Below are 18084 nucleotides of genomic sequence, written 5' to 3'. Positions count from 1 at the left end.
CGCCACTTCGCTGCCCTTCCTACCCTCTTCCATGGACCTCTCATCTGCACTTGGCTCTGGAGACTCCATTCTGCTAGTCTTCTGGCAGTTTTCTGGGTTATTTAGGCATGTGTGGGTGGAATCTAAGTGATAGGCAGTACGCGGTGAGCCCAGCGTCCTCCTACGCCGCCATCTTCCCTAGAATCCTGTCTCATACAGTCTTTATTTTAAAGTCTAGATTGTCTGATATAAATATGGCTACTCCGGCTTTCTTTTGTTGACCATTAGTATGATAGATGGTTCTCCATCCCCTTATTTTCAGTCTGAAGGTGTCTTTAGGTCTAAAGTGGGTCTCTTGTAAACAGCATATAGATGGATCTTGTTTTCTTATCCATTCTGTTACCCTATGTCTTTTGATTGGAGCATTGAGTCCATTGATGTTTAGAGTGAGTACTGAAAGATATGAATTTATTGCCATTGTGATACTTGTAGAGTTTGGCTTTCTTGTGATGTTCTCTGGTCCTTTCTAATCTTTGTTGCTTTGGGTATTTATTTATTTGTGTGTGTGTGTGTGTGTGTGTGTGTGTGTACACATATATATGTATATATTTTTTTCCATCTTTTCTCCCCTCAGAGAGTCCCCCTTAAAATTTCTTGCGGGGCAGGTTTAGTGGTCACAAACTCCTTTAATTTTTGTTTGGGAAACTTTTTGTCTCTCCTTCTATTTTGAATGACAGCCTTGCTGGATAAAGATTTCTTGGCTGCATATTTTTCTGACTCAGCACACTGAATATATCCTGCCACTTCTTTCTGGCCTGCCAACTTTCTGTGGATAGGTCTGCTGCAAACCTGATCTGTCTTCCCTTGTAGGTTAGGGACTATTTTTCCCTTGCTGCTTTCATGATTCTCTCCTTGCCTGAGTATTTTGTGAATTTGACTATGATATGCCTTGTTGATGGTCAGTTTTTGTTGAACCTAATGGGGGTCCTCTGTGCTTGCTGGATTTTGAGGTCTGTGACTTTCTCCAGGTTAGGAAAGTTTTCTGCTATGATTTGCTCACATAACCCTTCTACCCCTATTTCTCTCTCTTCCTCTTCTGGGACCCCTATGATTCTGATGTTGTTCCTTTTTAATGAGTCACTGATTTCTCTAATTCTTAAACCATGGTCTGTTGCCTTAATCTCCCTCTTTTTTTCTGCTTCATTATTCTCTATAAGTTTGGCCTCTATATAGCTGATTCTCTGTTCTGCCTCATCCATCCTTGCCGCTGCTGCATCCATCCGTGATTGCAAGTCAGTTATAGCATTTTTAATTTCATTCTGGCTATTTTTTATTTATTTTATCTCTACAGAAAGGGATTCTAATCTATTTTCGACTGCAGCTAGTATTCTTATTATCATGATTCTAAATTCTGGTTCAGACATCTTGGTTGTATCTGTTTTGGTTAAATCCCTGGCTGTCGTTTCTTCATGCTCTTTCTTTTGGGGTGAATTCCTTCATTTTGTCATTTTGAAGGGAGAAAAGGAATTAATGAGGTAGAAAAATTAAAGTTAAAAAAATACTAAAATTTGTAAAGTATTAAAATTAAAAAATTTAAAACACACACACAAAAAATCTAATAAATGATTCTAGATCCTAGGTGTGTTTGGTCTGGGTGTTGACACTGGTTTGACAGATTAGAGAAAAAAAAGGGGGGGAAGAAAATTGAGAATTTGAAAAAATGAATACACTGAAGTAGACTAAAGTTAGATGATAAGAGTAAAATAGAATTTGAAAAAATTTACGCAAAATTAAAGAATATAGTAGGGAAAAATAAAATATTTTTAATAAAAATTAAAAATAAGAATGAATTTTTCTTTCTGTATTCAAGAAAAAGAATAGTGTAAAAGAGAAAAAAAGAAAATTAAATAGATGGACCTGCTGACAGATTGAAATGGTACTGAAATTACTTCATTTTCCCCTAGAAGTCAGACTATGTTGCGCTTTATAGTCCATAAACTAGGCGGTGAAACTAGTGTTCTTGAAGAGTGAGGTTGACCCTGTTGGGCAGGGCTCAGTGTAACGGCTCCGTTCTCCACTAGATGGCGCTGCTGGCCTACTGGGGTGGATTGTTGCAGCACTCATAGGTGCGTATGCGCTTGCGCGGGAATGGTGAGAATGGCGACACCCAGTTACCCAGGCTCTAGTATGGGAACTGTTCTCTGCGATCAGCAATCGCGCACCCCGTCCTCTGTCTTCAGCTTTTGTCCACTTCCTGCTTCTTCACTGTGACCAGGCCCCAGGCAGTACCTCTCTCCCGAGTTTTGTCTCAGATGCGGCTGTTTTCCCCGGCCCCTTACTTCAGAAGGACTGCGGCGTTGACCCGTTCCACTCCTCTGCGGGAGGGTCTCACCGAGCAATGGCTGAATGCTGGCTGCACCCAGGAAAACTTTTGCTGAACCCTGCTGCTGCCAGAGCCCTGATACTGCGGCCAGGTGCCAGCCCGCCCCAGAAAAAGTTCGAGAGATAGTGTAGCAGCAGCTTTTCAGGGATTATGGAAGATCACAACACACATCTTGCACCAAGCTTCACCCTTAATGACCTTGTTCCAGCACCAGCGAATGTGGCTGTTTTCTGGGGTCTGCTGGGACCAGGTGGCTTTAATAGTCTCTACCAAATGCCCTACCAGCAGTGGAACCGCTTTTCCCTGTGTGGCCAGAGAACCTCCCGGACCCCACTCACTCTGTTCCTGGGCATTCGCGCTTCCCACCAGTGCTTCCCACCAGAGCACCACCAGGTATCGAGCTACTGAGTTGCAGACTTTGCTCTCCCCTTGTTTACAGTCTTAATGGAATGTAAACCCTCTCCTTTCTTCTTTCTCCCTTTTTAGTTCAGCCCTTGCGGCTATTTCCAATTTTCCACTTTCTCTCCAGCCGCTTTTGGGGAGGGGTGCTTTTCCCCGCCGTCTCCATCCTCTCTCCACCAGCAAAAGCACCTCCTTTCCTGCGGCTTCTTGCTCCCCAAGTTCACTTGTCCGCGCTGCATATCTACTGAATTCTGTGGTTCAGGCTGTGCAGACTGTTGTGTTAATCCTCCAATCAGTTTTCTAGTTGTGTAGGATGGTTTAGTGTTGGTCTGGCTGTATTTCATGGACGTGAGACACACAAAAAACTTCCATGCTGTTCTGCCATCATGGCTCCTCTCCAAGTTAAAATATTTTAAACCAATATGTGCATTATTTCCAGCTACTGAGACCTGAAAAGTCATTAAAAACCAATGGAATTAGGGGCATCTGGGTGACTCAGTCAGTTGACCCTCTGACTTTGCTCAGGTCATGATCTCATGTTTCCTGAGTTCAAGCCCCCCATCAGCTCACTGCTGTCAGCACAGAGCCCGCTTCGGATCCTCTGTCCCTCTCCCCTGGCCCTCCCCCATTCACGTTCTCTCTCTCTCTCTCTCTCAAAAATAAATAAATAAACTTTAAAAAAAAGCAATGGAATTAAATTAGGTATCAAAGAATAGGTAAGATCTGTATAGACTCACGGGATAGTAAGGTAGCTTTCCTAAGAGTAAGAACCACTGCAGTAAAGCATGGGGAAGAATGGAATGATGCAATTACAAATGTGAGTAAACCTCTTTATCTGGAAAGGAAATTTATGGGGAACCTGGGTCGGTTGGTTAAGCATCCAACTCTTGACTTCATCTCAGATCATGATCTTACCGTTCATGAGTTTGAGCCAGCATCTGGCTCTGCACTGACAGTGTGGAACCTGCTTGGAATTCTCTCTCTCCCTCCCTCTCTGCCCCTCCCCTGTGAGTGTGGACTCTTTCTCTCTTTATCCCAAAATAAATTTTAAATAAATAAACCATTACTTTTGGGTATCAATTAACTTTTTGACAGTCAAGGCATAGCAAAAAATTAAAAATTAAGATCTCTGTAAAAGTCTAGGTATCCCGGTTATTAATTGAATTACATGTTATTACATGCTTTATTTCATTTACATGCTTTATTTTTCAGATTTATAAGTGATAAAAGTTGGTGTTTTAGTATGAAAATTGAAAAGTTTAATTTGACATCTGTTCAAACCCCAAAATTCTCTAAAAATCATGCAGTAGAACACCTCATCCTAGAAGATTTTGATAGCAGGAACTACCAGATGTCTCTCACTATCATAAAACTATCTTGTGACTTTATTGAATACTTAATTTTTAAGCAACACTCCATCTTGATGGGCCTCCAAAGATCATTTAGAATCAAATAGCCACCCAGATAACTAAATGACTTAAACAATTAAATAGTGTTATTCAGTATTATCCATCTGGGTACTAAAGAAAGTCCGCCTAAAGGGATGATTTTATTTTTTTGATAACTGATACTTAACCATTCCTTCTGTTAGCAATTAACCAACAGGTCCAATTGCTCATTCATACCACTCCCAGTAGACTCTAGTAATAATCTAGCAGAGAAAAAGGATGTTTAGCTTCCATTTTTACTACAATAACAAGGTGTGTACTTAGTTACTCTAAAAGTTGTCCAATTGCCTAAGTTATAATGGAGAGGTAAGTACTTAAGACTTCACATAGTTAAGCATGGAAAAAAAGTGACTTCTATACATTAGATTCTAACAAATTAAGAAGCTACAGTGAAGTCATATGCATTTGTCCATAGACCTTAAAGGCAAATAATAGATTAATAAATACTATAAAAAGTCTTAAATTATTTTTATCTCTTTGTCTTTACTAACTGAATAGAACACAGCTATGGTACAGTAGAAGAGCTGTGGCTAAAATCAAAATCTTTTCCATTAAACATAATGAAATTAAAAGTATAAAATAGAGAGCCCTAAATCTGTAACTTGCTAAGAACAAAGCAGATGTGCATCAGTGAGAAATATTAGTTTCACCTCTTAGGCTTATAAGATATGGAGACTGAGAGCTATTTATTTATTGAATAGACTATGCTTTGAGTCCATCAAGACAAATACTGTTCTGGGAATTAAGTAATCTATTTTAGAAATCTTGAGGTCCACCACTGAGAACAGAAACATTTGGTAGTAAAACAACCTTCAATGGGACATGTTCAATTTAAAGTGACTATAAGTGCATTTAAAGAAACAAAAGAGTTGTCACATTCAAGGTGGGGAGGTGGTAAAATTTTTAATGCATGATGGGAATCTTGCAGAGCTTTTTAAGAGAAATGTATGCATTAAAAGCAGAGATGTAGGTCAACAAGATGATAGACTAGGAAGCCATAAGCTCTCATTCTCACACAGACACTAAGTTAACAACAACAAATGGACCATCATACCTCTGTGAGAATTCCAGAGGTCATCTGAGAAGCTACAATACCCAGGCCATAACTGTGGAAAGACTGATAGATCCGAAAAATTATCATTTTGCTTCCAAGTAAAGACTTACTCAGGCTAGAATCACCAGTGGATGTTGAATCTAGGGGGTAGTTTTAATGAATAGTAGATATGATGGGGCACCTGGGTGGCTTAGTCAGTTAAGTGCCAACTTCGGCTCAGGTCATGATCTCACAGTTCGTGAGTTCGAGCCCCGCATTGGGCTCTGTGTTGATAGCTTGGAGCCTGCTTCCGATTCTGTGACTCCCTCTTTCTCTGTCCCTCCCTGCTCATGCTCTGTCTCTCAAAAATAAAAATGCTAAAAATAAATTTTTAAATAAGTAGTAGATATGCATGGTCTTACAGTATTCTCTACAGACTGCATATGGATTGCAAGGAAGAAAAAATAAAGCCACAATTATACAATGGAATATTATACAATGGAAAAAAATCAGTCAACACCTTGACCAAGGTGAGCAAAATTAACTTCATCAATGAGGGACAGATAGATATCATGTGCCACCATTATGTGATACCCTGAGAAGAATCCATCATCATCTGTGAAGTATTTCAGCAAAGAATGCATAACCTGAATCTAATTATGAAGAAATATCAGTCAAATCCAAAATGATGAACGTTCTTTTCAAACAGAAGAAGAAAATATTCTTCAAAAATGTCAAAGTCATAAAAACAATGAAAGGCTGTGGAAATATTCTAGGTTAAAAGACATTTAAAGAGACATGACAACTCAATGCAACATCTCAGTTTAGATGCAGTTTTATACTTTAGGGAAAAATACCATGAAGGATATTTTATCAACTGAAAAAACCTAAATATGAATATTAGATAAAAGTATAGTATTAACATTACATTTATTAAAGGCAATAACTATACCGTGACTGTATATAAAGAGAATATCTATAAGTTGTTAGGAGAGAAGAGCCATGATGTATGGAACAAACTATCAAATTATTCAGAAAAAAATACAGAGATAGCTAGATAGAGCTAGATAAAGGGGCTTGAAAATTAACAAAAGATAAGTATGGGTACAATATTCTTTGTTTTATTTTTTCAATTTTCTATAAGTTAAAAAATACTCCCAAACAAGAGGGTTAAAATAACAAGAGGGTTAAAAATAAAATAATTTTAAAAAGAAAGTATGCAGTAATTTGATTAAATTGGTAATTCTGTTCTCCTAGATTGGTTTAATATTGTTTCTTTTATTGTTGTTTTTAATTTTTTTTAACGTTTATTTATTATTGAGAGACAGAGATAGAGCCTGAGCATGGGAGGGGCAGAGAGAGGAGGAGACACAAAATCCAAAGCAGTTTTCATCCAGGCTCTGAGCTGTTAGCACAGAGCCTGACACGGGGCTCAAACTCAAAAACTGCAAGATCATGACCTGAGCTGAAGTCAGACACTTAACCGACTGAGCCATCCAGGGGCCCCTTAATATTGGTTTAATTTTGTACATTCTTTTCTTCCTCTGAGAGAAAATATTCTAAAATTCTTTAGGATTATTCACAGAGAATCTGGGGGCATGAATGTGTTTATTGGCAAGATATTAAGTCAGAGGTTATCGGAATCACTGTGCAATGAGATTACTTTTGACTCTTCTGGTTGTCTGTTTCTGCTCTGGCCTCAAAGCTGAGAACAAAATGTGTCATATATACCCACAAGTCTAAAAATAGTTCATGGACAATGAGATATCACTATACACCTACTGAAAAAACTAAAATTTAAAAATATTGACAATACCAAATGCTGGTGAGAATGTAGAGAAATTCGATCTCTCACACATGCCGGTGAGCATATTAACTTGTATCTCCACCCACTCTAGAAAATAGTTTGGCAGTTTCTGATAAAACGAAAATGTTGCTTGTTTTAGAAATCTATGGATTCTCTAAATTAGATTGTGCATCATTGCAATCCAAGTTGTTTTTACTTCACTAGTCAGCCCATTCTACTTTGTTTTTTTTAAACCAGCCTGGTGCCAGTCAATGCCACAATTGTTAAACAGTGGTAAATATAGATATTAGTAATTTCTCAGGGAATCCTAGTTATAATAAACAAGGTCATAAAAGTGATGGCCATGAGTGAAGCTTGTGTAATCTGAAAATCACTTGAGTTATGAGCTATTATTCCTCTCAAAAAACTGTCCCCTCTGTAACTGCCCCTTATACTGACCATCCCTCAGGCTGTTGGCCAGAACCCACTAGATCATTTATCCAAGAAGAGGGGTGTTGGTGTTTTCTTCTTAATTAACCTACATTGATTATTAAAGTCTCCTAAAGATGACTCACTGTCAGAACAACTTTGTATGTGTTACTGGAGAACCTGGACTTTTCCCAAATTCTATCTTTTATCAAGCCACAGCTCAAGTGCCCCGTCTTTCATGAAGATTCCTATAGCTCTTAGCATGTTCTTACCTGATGTCATTTGTTTTGCACTGTCTGTGTTTCTGTTCTTTGGGAACCTACTCCTTCTATGCCAGCTACTGAAAGTGATGCAGGACAAGTTGCTTAACATGTCTGATCCTCCATTTCCTCCTCATTTATAAAATAGAGGCAATGATAGATTTTATCTCAGCATTTCTAGGATTAGGTAAGATTACATAGGGCTTTGTAATTTGTAGTTTGTTAATTATTACCACTTCTCATAAATCTGTCTCCCCCCTTACCTCCCAGCCACCCAACACTAAATCATGCTTCCCTGCCTCTCTGACCTACCGTAACACAGCACATCGGAGTCTGAGTTCCTTACCCCTGCCCATGCTGACATACGTTCATACTTACCAGAAAGGAAGCACCTTCTCTGATGTTGTAGCTTACCATACATTCAGTAGGAGACAGCAGGAGGTTGTGTGGAAAGATTTGTTTCCTATTTGAAAAATAAGGGTGCAGTAAGGGTAACATTGAGTAATTGCAGCTTCAGAGTCAAAAGCCAGAGACATCGTCAGCTGTTCTGATCATATTACAAATCTAACAGTACCTGGAAATAAATGGCTGCAAGCAAAGCTGTTGAGATTTCTGTATTGAAAATATGTTTTTGTTATTATTCAGTGTTGTGACAGTGACATCCCAAAATCTGTATTAATAGGACATAATCCATTAGTTGACTGCCATGTAGTGTATGGTCCTCAAGAGATCTGTACTGCTGTTCCAGTTTACTCTGTTACCATGTCTAAGTGTTTTTATCTGGTTTGGCACCAGACCATCTCTGAGTGACTTTAAAGTAAAGAAACCTATCAAAACACATGGGGCACCTGGGTGGCTCAGTCGGTTGAGCATCCGACTTTGGCACAGGTCATGATCTCACAGTTGGCAGGTTCAAGCCCCGCGTCAGGCTCTGTGCTGACAGCTCAGAGCCTGGAGCCTGCTTCGGATTCCATGTCTCCCTCTTTCTCTGTCCCTGCCCCACTCACACTCTGTCTCTCTCAAAATTAGACATTAAAAAAAATTTTTTTAAGAAACCTATCAAACACAAATAGGAGTAATCAAAGCTAGTACTATCAGTAGTGAGATGGATGTACATTGTGTACCTCTTCACGTGCACAGAATAATTTTCTGCAAAGATTTGTGGTATTTCTGTATTTCTGCAAAGATTAAATGATTTGAATCTGGTAATACAGAAACATCAGAAGGATCTAAGTGGAAGGTCACTCTACAGAATACTGTCAAGGAGATGGAAAACAGATAAGATAGGGAAACTGTTCCAGATTGAAGGAATCTGAAGAGACATGACAACCAAATGCAACATACCCAATTTGCTGAAAGATCACATGTGAAAGGAAGAAAGACAAGAGTCAAAGATAACTGCAAAGTTTTTATCCTGAGATACTGGAAGGATGATGTTGCCATTAACTAAAATGAAGAAGACTATGGAAGGAGCATATATTTTTGGAGAAATGAAGAGCTCAGTTTGGACACAGTTGAGATGACTTTTAAACTTTCATGGGGGTAGTTGAGTAGGCTGATATATGATCTGGAATTCAACAATAGGTCAAGTGACAGAAATCACTGAGGAATATAGAAGATTTAGACAACAATCAATTCATTTGACATAATGAGCATAAAGAATACAGCATTTCCCAATACACATACTTGTCAAAGACCTATGAAACATTTACAAATATGAACTAGGCCATAAGACAACCACAGTAAATGCTAAGGGAATGAATGATATTATATAAACATTTACAGATTTTTACAAAGCTATAATTCAGAGGAAAAACAAGGTAATCCTGCCTTCCCATCAGTAACAGGTAGGACTAGATCATATGCTGATCAGTTTAATGTTGATCAGTTTAATCTTCATCTTTGAGGCTTTTGTTTTGTTTTGGTTTTTTAGTCCATACCTTATTTGCTGTATCTGAGCTTAGTTTTGAGGTGTTTAAAAAGTCATTTTGTCCAATTAACACAAAGGTACTTTAAGGGTTGAAAGTGCTTATAAAAAGAGGTGTATGGGGCACCTGGGTGGCTCAGTTGGTTAAGCATCTGACTCTTGATCTTGGCTCAGGTCATGATCTCATTGTTTGTGAAATCGAGCCCCATATTGGGCTCTGCACTGACAGGGCAGGGGCCTACTTGTGGTTCTCTCTCTCCCTCTCTTTCTTCCCCTCCTCTCTCTCTGTGTGTTTCTCTCTCAAAATAAATAAATTAATTTTTTTTTAAAGAAGTGTATAATGAAAACAACAAAGAAAATCATTTTTAATAATTTACTTTGGAATACTTCTAAACTTACCGAAAAGTTGCCGTAATAAAAAGAATTCCCATATCTCCCTCATCCATATTCTCCAATTATTTCCTTTATATTTCATTTTCTTCTCTCTGTGTGTCACACACACACACATGCCCACACACCATTTGTCATTATTAGTATTTTTCTGAACCTTTCAAGGGCAATCTAAGGATGTGATGCCCCATCACTTCTAAACATCCCTGTGGTTATTTCCCCCAAACAAAAGGATATTATTTTATATAACCAGCATAAAAACCTCCAGATCAGGAAGTTAACCTTAGTACAAACTACCATCCAACTCACAGACCCAATTCAAATGTCATCAACCGCCCCAACAATATGTTTATTCATTGTGATCCAGGATGCCCTCTAGGAATGCATGTTCCATTTGGTGTTCATGTCTCTTCAGATTCCTTCAATCTGGAACAGTTTCTCTATCTTATCTGTTTTCTATCTCCTTGAGAGTATTCTGTAGAGTGACCTTCCACTTAGATCCATCTGATGTTTCTGTATTACCAGATTCAAATCATTTAATCTTTGCAGAAATACGGAAATACTACAAATCTTTGAGAAAATGATTCTGTGCACTTGAAGAGTACACAATGTACATCCATCTCACTACTGATAATATTAACTTTGAAGAAAAGAGCCAGTTTGTTTCCTGCTTTGGAAGACAGAGACGGTGTCTTCCTTCAGAGCTAAGAGCAGGCATGCTCACTGCCCATTATAAAAGACTTGGACCTCTAAGCTCAGATTTCCTCTCTAAGCAACCCACTTATGTGTGTGTAGGTGTTACTTGGTCCTCTTCACATTTTTCTAAGAGAATAGGGGTTCCTGAAACTGACACAAAATTTATGATACTCTTGTACTGCTATGCTATGAGTCATAAACTGTCCTTTGTCTCTGAACCAGGTGTTTCATGTTTTCTGCAATTATCTATGAAATGTGGCAAACTAACTTATTAGCTTGCCAGTAGGAAAACTCTCAAACACATCACTTTTTGACAATGTGATCTGGTCCAATAACCTGTCTGACCTTCTCTCTTAAAACTCTCCCCTTCTTTATTGCCTCTCTAGTCACACTTGATCATGGCACGAAAGTTTCCACTTCATGGGCCTTGAACTCATTATTTTCTGTCTCCCCAAGGATCCACAGAGGTCATTTATTCACCTTCATGAGTTCTTTATTCAAATATCACCTCCCTTAATTCCACGTGCATACACCCTAATTTTTCTCTCTAGGACATATCAACATATATCATTCCACTACACACCATTTTAGGCTAAAATCCAAAACACTGACAACACGAAATGCTGACAAGGGTATAGCAGCAGCAGGAACTCTTATTCATTGCTGATGGAAATGCAAAATGGTACAGCCACTTTGGAAGACAGTTGGACAGTGTTTCACAACAGTAAACATATTCTTACCAATGATCTAGAAATTGCACTCCTTGATATTTAACCAAATGAGCTGAAAATTTATGTCCACACAAAAAGCTTGCATGCAGATATTCATAGCACCTTTCTTCATAATTGCAAAAACTAGGAAGCAACCAGGATGTGCTTCTGTAGATAAATGAATAAATAAGCTGTGGTACATCCATACAATGTAATACCATTCAGCATTAAAAGAAATGAACTATGAAGAAATGAGACATGAAGACATGGAGGAAACTTAAAATGCATATTACTAACTGAAGAAAAGCCAAGCTGAAAAGGCTTCATACCATGTGATTCCAACTATCTGACATGCTGGAAAAAGCAAAACTATGGAGACCATAAAAATATTGGTGATTACCAGTTGTTAAGGAGGGATAAATGGGTGAAGCAGAGGATTTTTTTTTAAAGTTAATTTGAGAGAGGGTGCACAAGAGAGAGCAAGGGAGGGGCAGAGGGAGAGGGAGAGAGAGAGAGAGAGAGAGAGAGAGGTAGAGAGAGAATTCCAAGCAGGCTCTGCACTGACAGTGAAGCCTGATCTTATGAACCGTGAGATCATGACCTGAGCCTATATCAAGAGTCAGACTCTTAACCAACTGAGACACGCAGGTGCTCCCAAAGGACTTTTAGAACAGTAAAACTACTCTGTATGATACTATAATGGTAGATACATGTCATTATACATTTGTCAAAATCCACAGAATGTACACCAAAAATGATCCCTAATGTAAGCCATGGACTTTGGATGAGAATTATATGTCAGTGTAGGTTCATCAGTTGTAACAACTGTATGACTCCATAGCAGGATGTTGATAATGAAGAGGTTATATATGTGGGATTATATATGCAGAGCAGGTTAGTATATGGAAACTGTACTTTCTGCTCAGTTTTGCTATGAACCTAAAATTTCCCTAAAGATACAGTTTATTTTTAAAAATACTGTGCAATAACATTTAGTATAATAGCATAAGAAGCAATAGGTGAAATATGCTAATATCAGAATCTCATGAAGATAGATTGTTGAGTGGAAAAAGTAAATACATTATGCATAGTTTGTATATAATATGGTTTCTTTTATGTGAAATAAATCAGATGTTAGATATACACACACATTAATTATATGTGCATCAGAAAATAAACTGGCTACATATTCAATAAACTGTTAACAGTGGCTTATGGGAATTAAGAGAGGAGAAAGAACAATGGAATTTCATCTTTTTACTTTACGTTCTTCCATAGTGTTTTTTTTTTAATTTTATTTTTAACGTTTATTTATTTTTGAGACAGAGAGAGACAGAGCATGAACAGGAGAGGAGCAGAGAGAGAGGGAGACACAGAATCTGAAACAGGCTCCAGGCTCTGAGCTGTCCACAGAGAGCCCGATGCGGGGCTCGAACCCACGGACCGTGAGATCATGACCTGAGCCGAAGTCAGACGCTTAACCGACCAAGCCACCCAGGCGCCCCTCTGCCATAGTGTTTAAATGTCTTATAATGATTATGTTTACCTTAGTAATACTTACAAAAATGACTTCAAAAGGACTTTCACTTTTTAAACTACCCCTGTATTCTTAAACCTTAATTCAGTGTTTTTGAAAATATGGTCCAAGTAACACCTATGCCAGAAACACCTTGGTGTTTTTTTAAAATATACTTCCTAGACCCCATCTCAGCTCTATTAAGGGTCTGGTCTAGGAGTGAGGAATAGGACTTTACACTCTTACGAGTCATACTGGGAGATTCTAACCTCTACCATTTTGAACTGCAATAAGTCAAAATGAATGGTGTATTGCTTAAAAATCAGCAAATGCCAACACCTCTTGAATAAACACCTACCAGTTACCTGTCAACCGAAGGACAACAATGCAGGCCTGGTCCAAAGGGGGAATAGGCAAAATAACTAGGTCAATGATATATGGTGAACCAGCTAAGAAGCACTGTCACATTATAAAATGAGGTACAAAGAATCTATAGATTCCAGAGAGACAAATACTGCCAAATGTTCAGAACTTTCCTTCTTCCTTTCATAAACACACAGAAGCAACAAGTAATATATGAGACATTATAAATCTATATAATGATTCTACTTCAATTTATACTGAAATGAATTTACTTAGACTTACCATAAAGGAAAACCCAAAGGTTAGTACTTTCTGAAGAGATACAGATCTAAATTATTCTCAAGTAAACTGATACTTATTTCCATTTACATAGTCACTTTAAACATACCTTGACTTGATTACATTCTACATTTTAATCAGAAATAAAAAACTAAAGAATAATTCATACAGTGGTATCTTCTATCTTGCACAATTGGAATCATCTGTTTGGAAGCATTTTTAATGTAAGACATTGCCAAGAATCTCAATTTTGTGAGATAAGAATAAAACATTCTCATAATCTATGCATCTGATGCCTCTCTATAATATAATCGATCTAGAGCAGAGGATCTATGCCACACAGTACCAGCCAAAAGGAGCAGAGTTACCAGAATAGAAGGCTTTTCAGTAATTGGCCCCATTACAATAAGCCCACATTTAGTGGGATTAGAACAAGTTTACCATGGTTCAGTTTATTTAGCAAGGAGCAACTCTTGGAAGATAAGGTAAGTTCTTAAATGATAAAATTAAATATACTGTATATATGAGCAATACTAATTTTTTTAATTCATGTTTTTGTTTTGTTAGCTTTATCTATAAGTGATCCATCTTTCAGAAGCCATGAATTATCCTGGATGTCTTTTGCTTCCTTCCGTATTCAGAAAAAGACACATATTCAGTTGCAGTTTCAGCCTCTTTCTGCAGATGGCATCTTATTTTATGTTGCACAGCACTTAAAAGCACAATCAGGTAAAGTTGGTGGGGTATTTGCAGGGGGAAAAATCGTAATGAATTCCTAATTAAGAAATATATAATAGAGTATTTTTATTTCTTTAAGTCACCTAGCCTATAAAATATGTAAACATTTGATACTTCTAATGTTCTGTTATCGCTGCAAGTGAATGTTTACGAATTGACTCCCTAAATATAAATTTTAGTAAAATAGCAAGAGGTGGGGCACCTGGGTGGCTCAGTTGGTTGAGCATCTGACTTCGGCTCAGGTCATGATCTCATGGTTCCTGGGTTTGAGCCCCGCATTGGACTCTGTGCGGACAGCTCAGAGCCTGGAGCCTGCTTCAGATTCTGTGTCTCCCTCTCTCTCTGCTCCTCCCCTGTCCGTGCTTTGTCTCTCTCTCAAAAATAAATAAACATTAAAAAAATAAGAAATAAATTTAAAAAAATAAAATAGCAAGAGTTATGTTAGAATTGAAGTTAGCAAAATTCACATACAGTATATTCTCAACTGTATAACCGTCCCATCAAAAAAGAGGTTGAGGGGCACCTGAGTGGCTCAGTCGGTTAAGCGGCCGACTTCAGTTCAGGTCATGATCTCGCAGTCCGTGAGTTCGAGCCCCACATCGGGCTCTGTGCTGACTGCCAAGAGCCTGGAGCCTGTTTCAGATTCTGTGTCTCCCTCTCTCTGCCCCTCCCCCGTTCATGCTCTGTCTCTCTCTGTCTCAAAAATAAATAAAACGTTAAAAAAAAAATTAAAAAAAAAAAAGAGGTTGAAGCCAAGCACAATAGCCCTATGTCAAAAGGAACAAAATATGTATATAAAAAATAAAGGAAAGGAAGGCATGAATGATGTGTTTGCAGTAAATCCACCCACATTTAGAATTCCAAAAATTTTCTTTAAGTTATTCTGTTATCTAAATAGTAAACCTAGGATTCACATTCCAAAATAAGTTGGTAAAAATATTTTTATTAAAAATTTTTTTAACGTTTATTTATTTTTGAGACAGAGAAAGACAGAGCGTGAATGGGGGAGGGTCAGAGAGAGGGAGACACAGAATCTGAAACAGGCTCCAGGCTCTAAGCTGTCAGCACAGAGCCCAGCGCGGGGCTCGAACTCACGGACCATAATAAGATCACGACCTGAGCCGAAGTCGGACGCTTAACCGACTGAGCCACCCAGGCGCCCCAAAATATTTTTAACTATTAAAAGTAGCACAATCATTGCAAAGCAATATGGAATAAAAATATCCACGTAGTATGCTCCAGTTTGAAAAATTGTTTTTGAGTTTTTATTACTTTACTGTTGGTTTCCATTTTCATGGGTTTTTCTCCCGAATTTTGACAAAGACATTTGGTTTTATAGTTATAATTCTGTTGCAAAATATATAAATTTTATATTTGGCTGTTCTTTCATCTTGTTTCTCAGAAAATGAAATTTTGGTATTGGGAAATAATTAAATAAGCTTACTTAGTTTCCCATAGTCAACAAAAATGGTTTCCTGATTTTCACAATGTAATCTATTCTTTTAAAGGTGTCTTAATATGTTGCTAAGTGATTAGAATATCAGGGAATTAGACTAAAGTGTTTCCATCTCAATGCACTGGTAAAATACCTTCAAAATAATTTCAAGGAGAAAATAATTTCAAAGAAAAAAAAAGATAACATGATTGAGCTACAAAATATACATTAGATTTGTTTTCCTGAGAGTTGATATTTTATTTTAAATTCATGATTAAATCTCCCTGTGAAAATGCTAAAAGGAAGAATTGTACATAAACAGAAAATTTATACTTATAAATCAAGAGACATTAAAAGACAATCAACTTTAGGAGTGCCTGCATGGCTTAGCTTGGTTAAGCATCCGTCTTTTGATTTCATCTCAGGTCATGATCTCATGGTTTGTGGGATCGAACCCCACCCCACGTAGGGCTCTGTGCTGACAGGTCGAGCCTGCTTGTGTGGGATTATCTCTCTCCCTCTCTCTCTCTGCCCCTCCCCTACTCGTGCTCTCTCTGTCTCTCTCTCAAAATAAATAAACTTTATAAAAAAACAATCAGTTTTAGTTATGTTGCTCATAAAAAAACCTCAGGATTAACCTTTGTATGATAAGGGCATAAAATCAAGATATATTTGGAACAGTACTGGCCAAGAATGTTGTACTATAGTTCTATAATTAGTACACTAGATACATATTTGTGTTTATGTATGTAAAATAAAGAGCTCGTATGTAAAATAAAGAGCTCGTACATATTAACATATGTAGGAAGACAAGAGCACATTTTCTTTCATCTGTTATTAAATGGCATTGTATTTCAATTCATGTCAGTCAAGATTTTCCTTTTCTCTGCTTTAGACACTGTTTACAAAAAGAGATAAAAATAGATTTATTACTTTCATGTCATGGTTGGTGCTGCATTTGACACTTATGTAGGAAAATCACGAAAACTAAAATATTAAAAATCTAAGCTTTACATTTTCAGATTAGCCAAAAGGTACTTATCAGATGAAAAGCATAAACTTACTTATTAGTGTTCAATTGGTGTAATGAAGTGGTAACATACGTTTCATTTATTTAAGGTTGCATAAAATACAAGTGATGTTCTCATACTTTTTACCTTCTTTATGAGTTATGCTTAATGTAACCTTAACTAAGTCTTCTAGCTGATTCTCTGCTAAGAGGAACTTTCAGTAAAAAGTGCCCACTTAGTACACAATGTAAAAAAAGACAAATTTAGATGTCAAGAACCAATTAGGTTTTCATATGTAGAAGACCAAATTCTCAATTAATAAAGTATCTGTGCCTATTTTGAGGTTAATAATTTTAATAATCTAACATAAAATTTGAAACAAAATGATAATTTCAAAATTATGCTAGTTGATTTTAGATCTTTCATTTTGGAAATAAATTTTAAAGAAATAAATCCTTGGCACCTGTTTATCCATTGCTGGTAAGAATTTAATATCTTAAAGTGAATGTGGGGCACCTGGGTAGCTTAGTCGGTTAAGCATTAGACTTTGGCTCAGGTCACGATCTCACGGTTCACGAGTTCAAGCCCCATATCAGGTGAGCTCGAGCCCCAAGGGTGAGTCCCAATTCTCTCTCTCCCTCTCTGCACCTCATGGGATTCTCTCTCTCTGCCCCTTGCTCACTTGCACCCTTTCTAAAAAAAAAAAAGAGATCACCCTTTGCGATCTTTAGGAAAAAGTGTTTTGATACATAAAAATTATCAATATTATGTTAAGCACAAATTGATCATGGATAGCCTGAATTCATCTTGCTATAGCTATAAGCCTCACAAATATGTTTTTTAAAAGCCTAGTCATCCCGAGCACCTGGGTGGCTCAAGTCCCTTTAGTGTACGACTTCAGCTCAGGTCATGATCTTGAGGTTGGTAAATTCAAGCCCCACATGGGGCTCTCCGCTCTCAGTGTGGAGCCTGCTTCGAATCTCTCAAAAATAAACATTAAAAAGAATAACAACAGGGATACCTGGGTGGCTCAGTCAGTTAGGCATCCAACTTCAGCTCAGGTCATGATATCATGGTTCGTGAGTTAGAGCCCCCTGTCAGGCTCTGTGCTGGCAGCTCAGAGCCTGGAGCCTGCTTTGGATTCTGTGACTCCCTGTCTCTCTGCCCCTCCCCGGCTCATGCTCTCTCTCAAAAATAAATAAAACATTAAAAACAATTTTTTTAAAGAACAATAGCAACAGTGAATTCATTTATGATCTTCAGTCCATTTATGAGTTCAGTTTCTTGTAAGGACTGTCCA

The 18084-nt window shown here is 37.7% G+C and overlaps 1 protein-coding gene across 1 annotated transcript in view; it reads left to right on the top strand.

Moving 5' to 3' along the window:
* The window catches only part of LOC131515417 (protein eyes shut homolog), a 779912-nt gene that overhangs the window by 757923 nt on the left and 3905 nt on the right, over positions 1-18084 (top strand). The window contains exon 20 of the mRNA XM_058736156.1: positions 14169-14330. Coding sequence (XP_058592139.1) covers positions 14169-14330 — 162 coding nt within the window. The remainder of the gene's footprint in view (positions 1-14168; positions 14331-18084) is intronic.

The sequence above is a fragment of the Neofelis nebulosa genome, chromosome 6 (assembly GCF_028018385.1).
Source record: "Neofelis nebulosa isolate mNeoNeb1 chromosome 6, mNeoNeb1.pri, whole genome shotgun sequence".
NCBI classification, from domain to species: domain Eukaryota; kingdom Metazoa; phylum Chordata; class Mammalia; order Carnivora; family Felidae; genus Neofelis; species Neofelis nebulosa.
The sequence above is the reverse complement of the archived record's forward strand: the minus strand, read 5'-3'. Positions and strand labels throughout refer to the sequence as shown.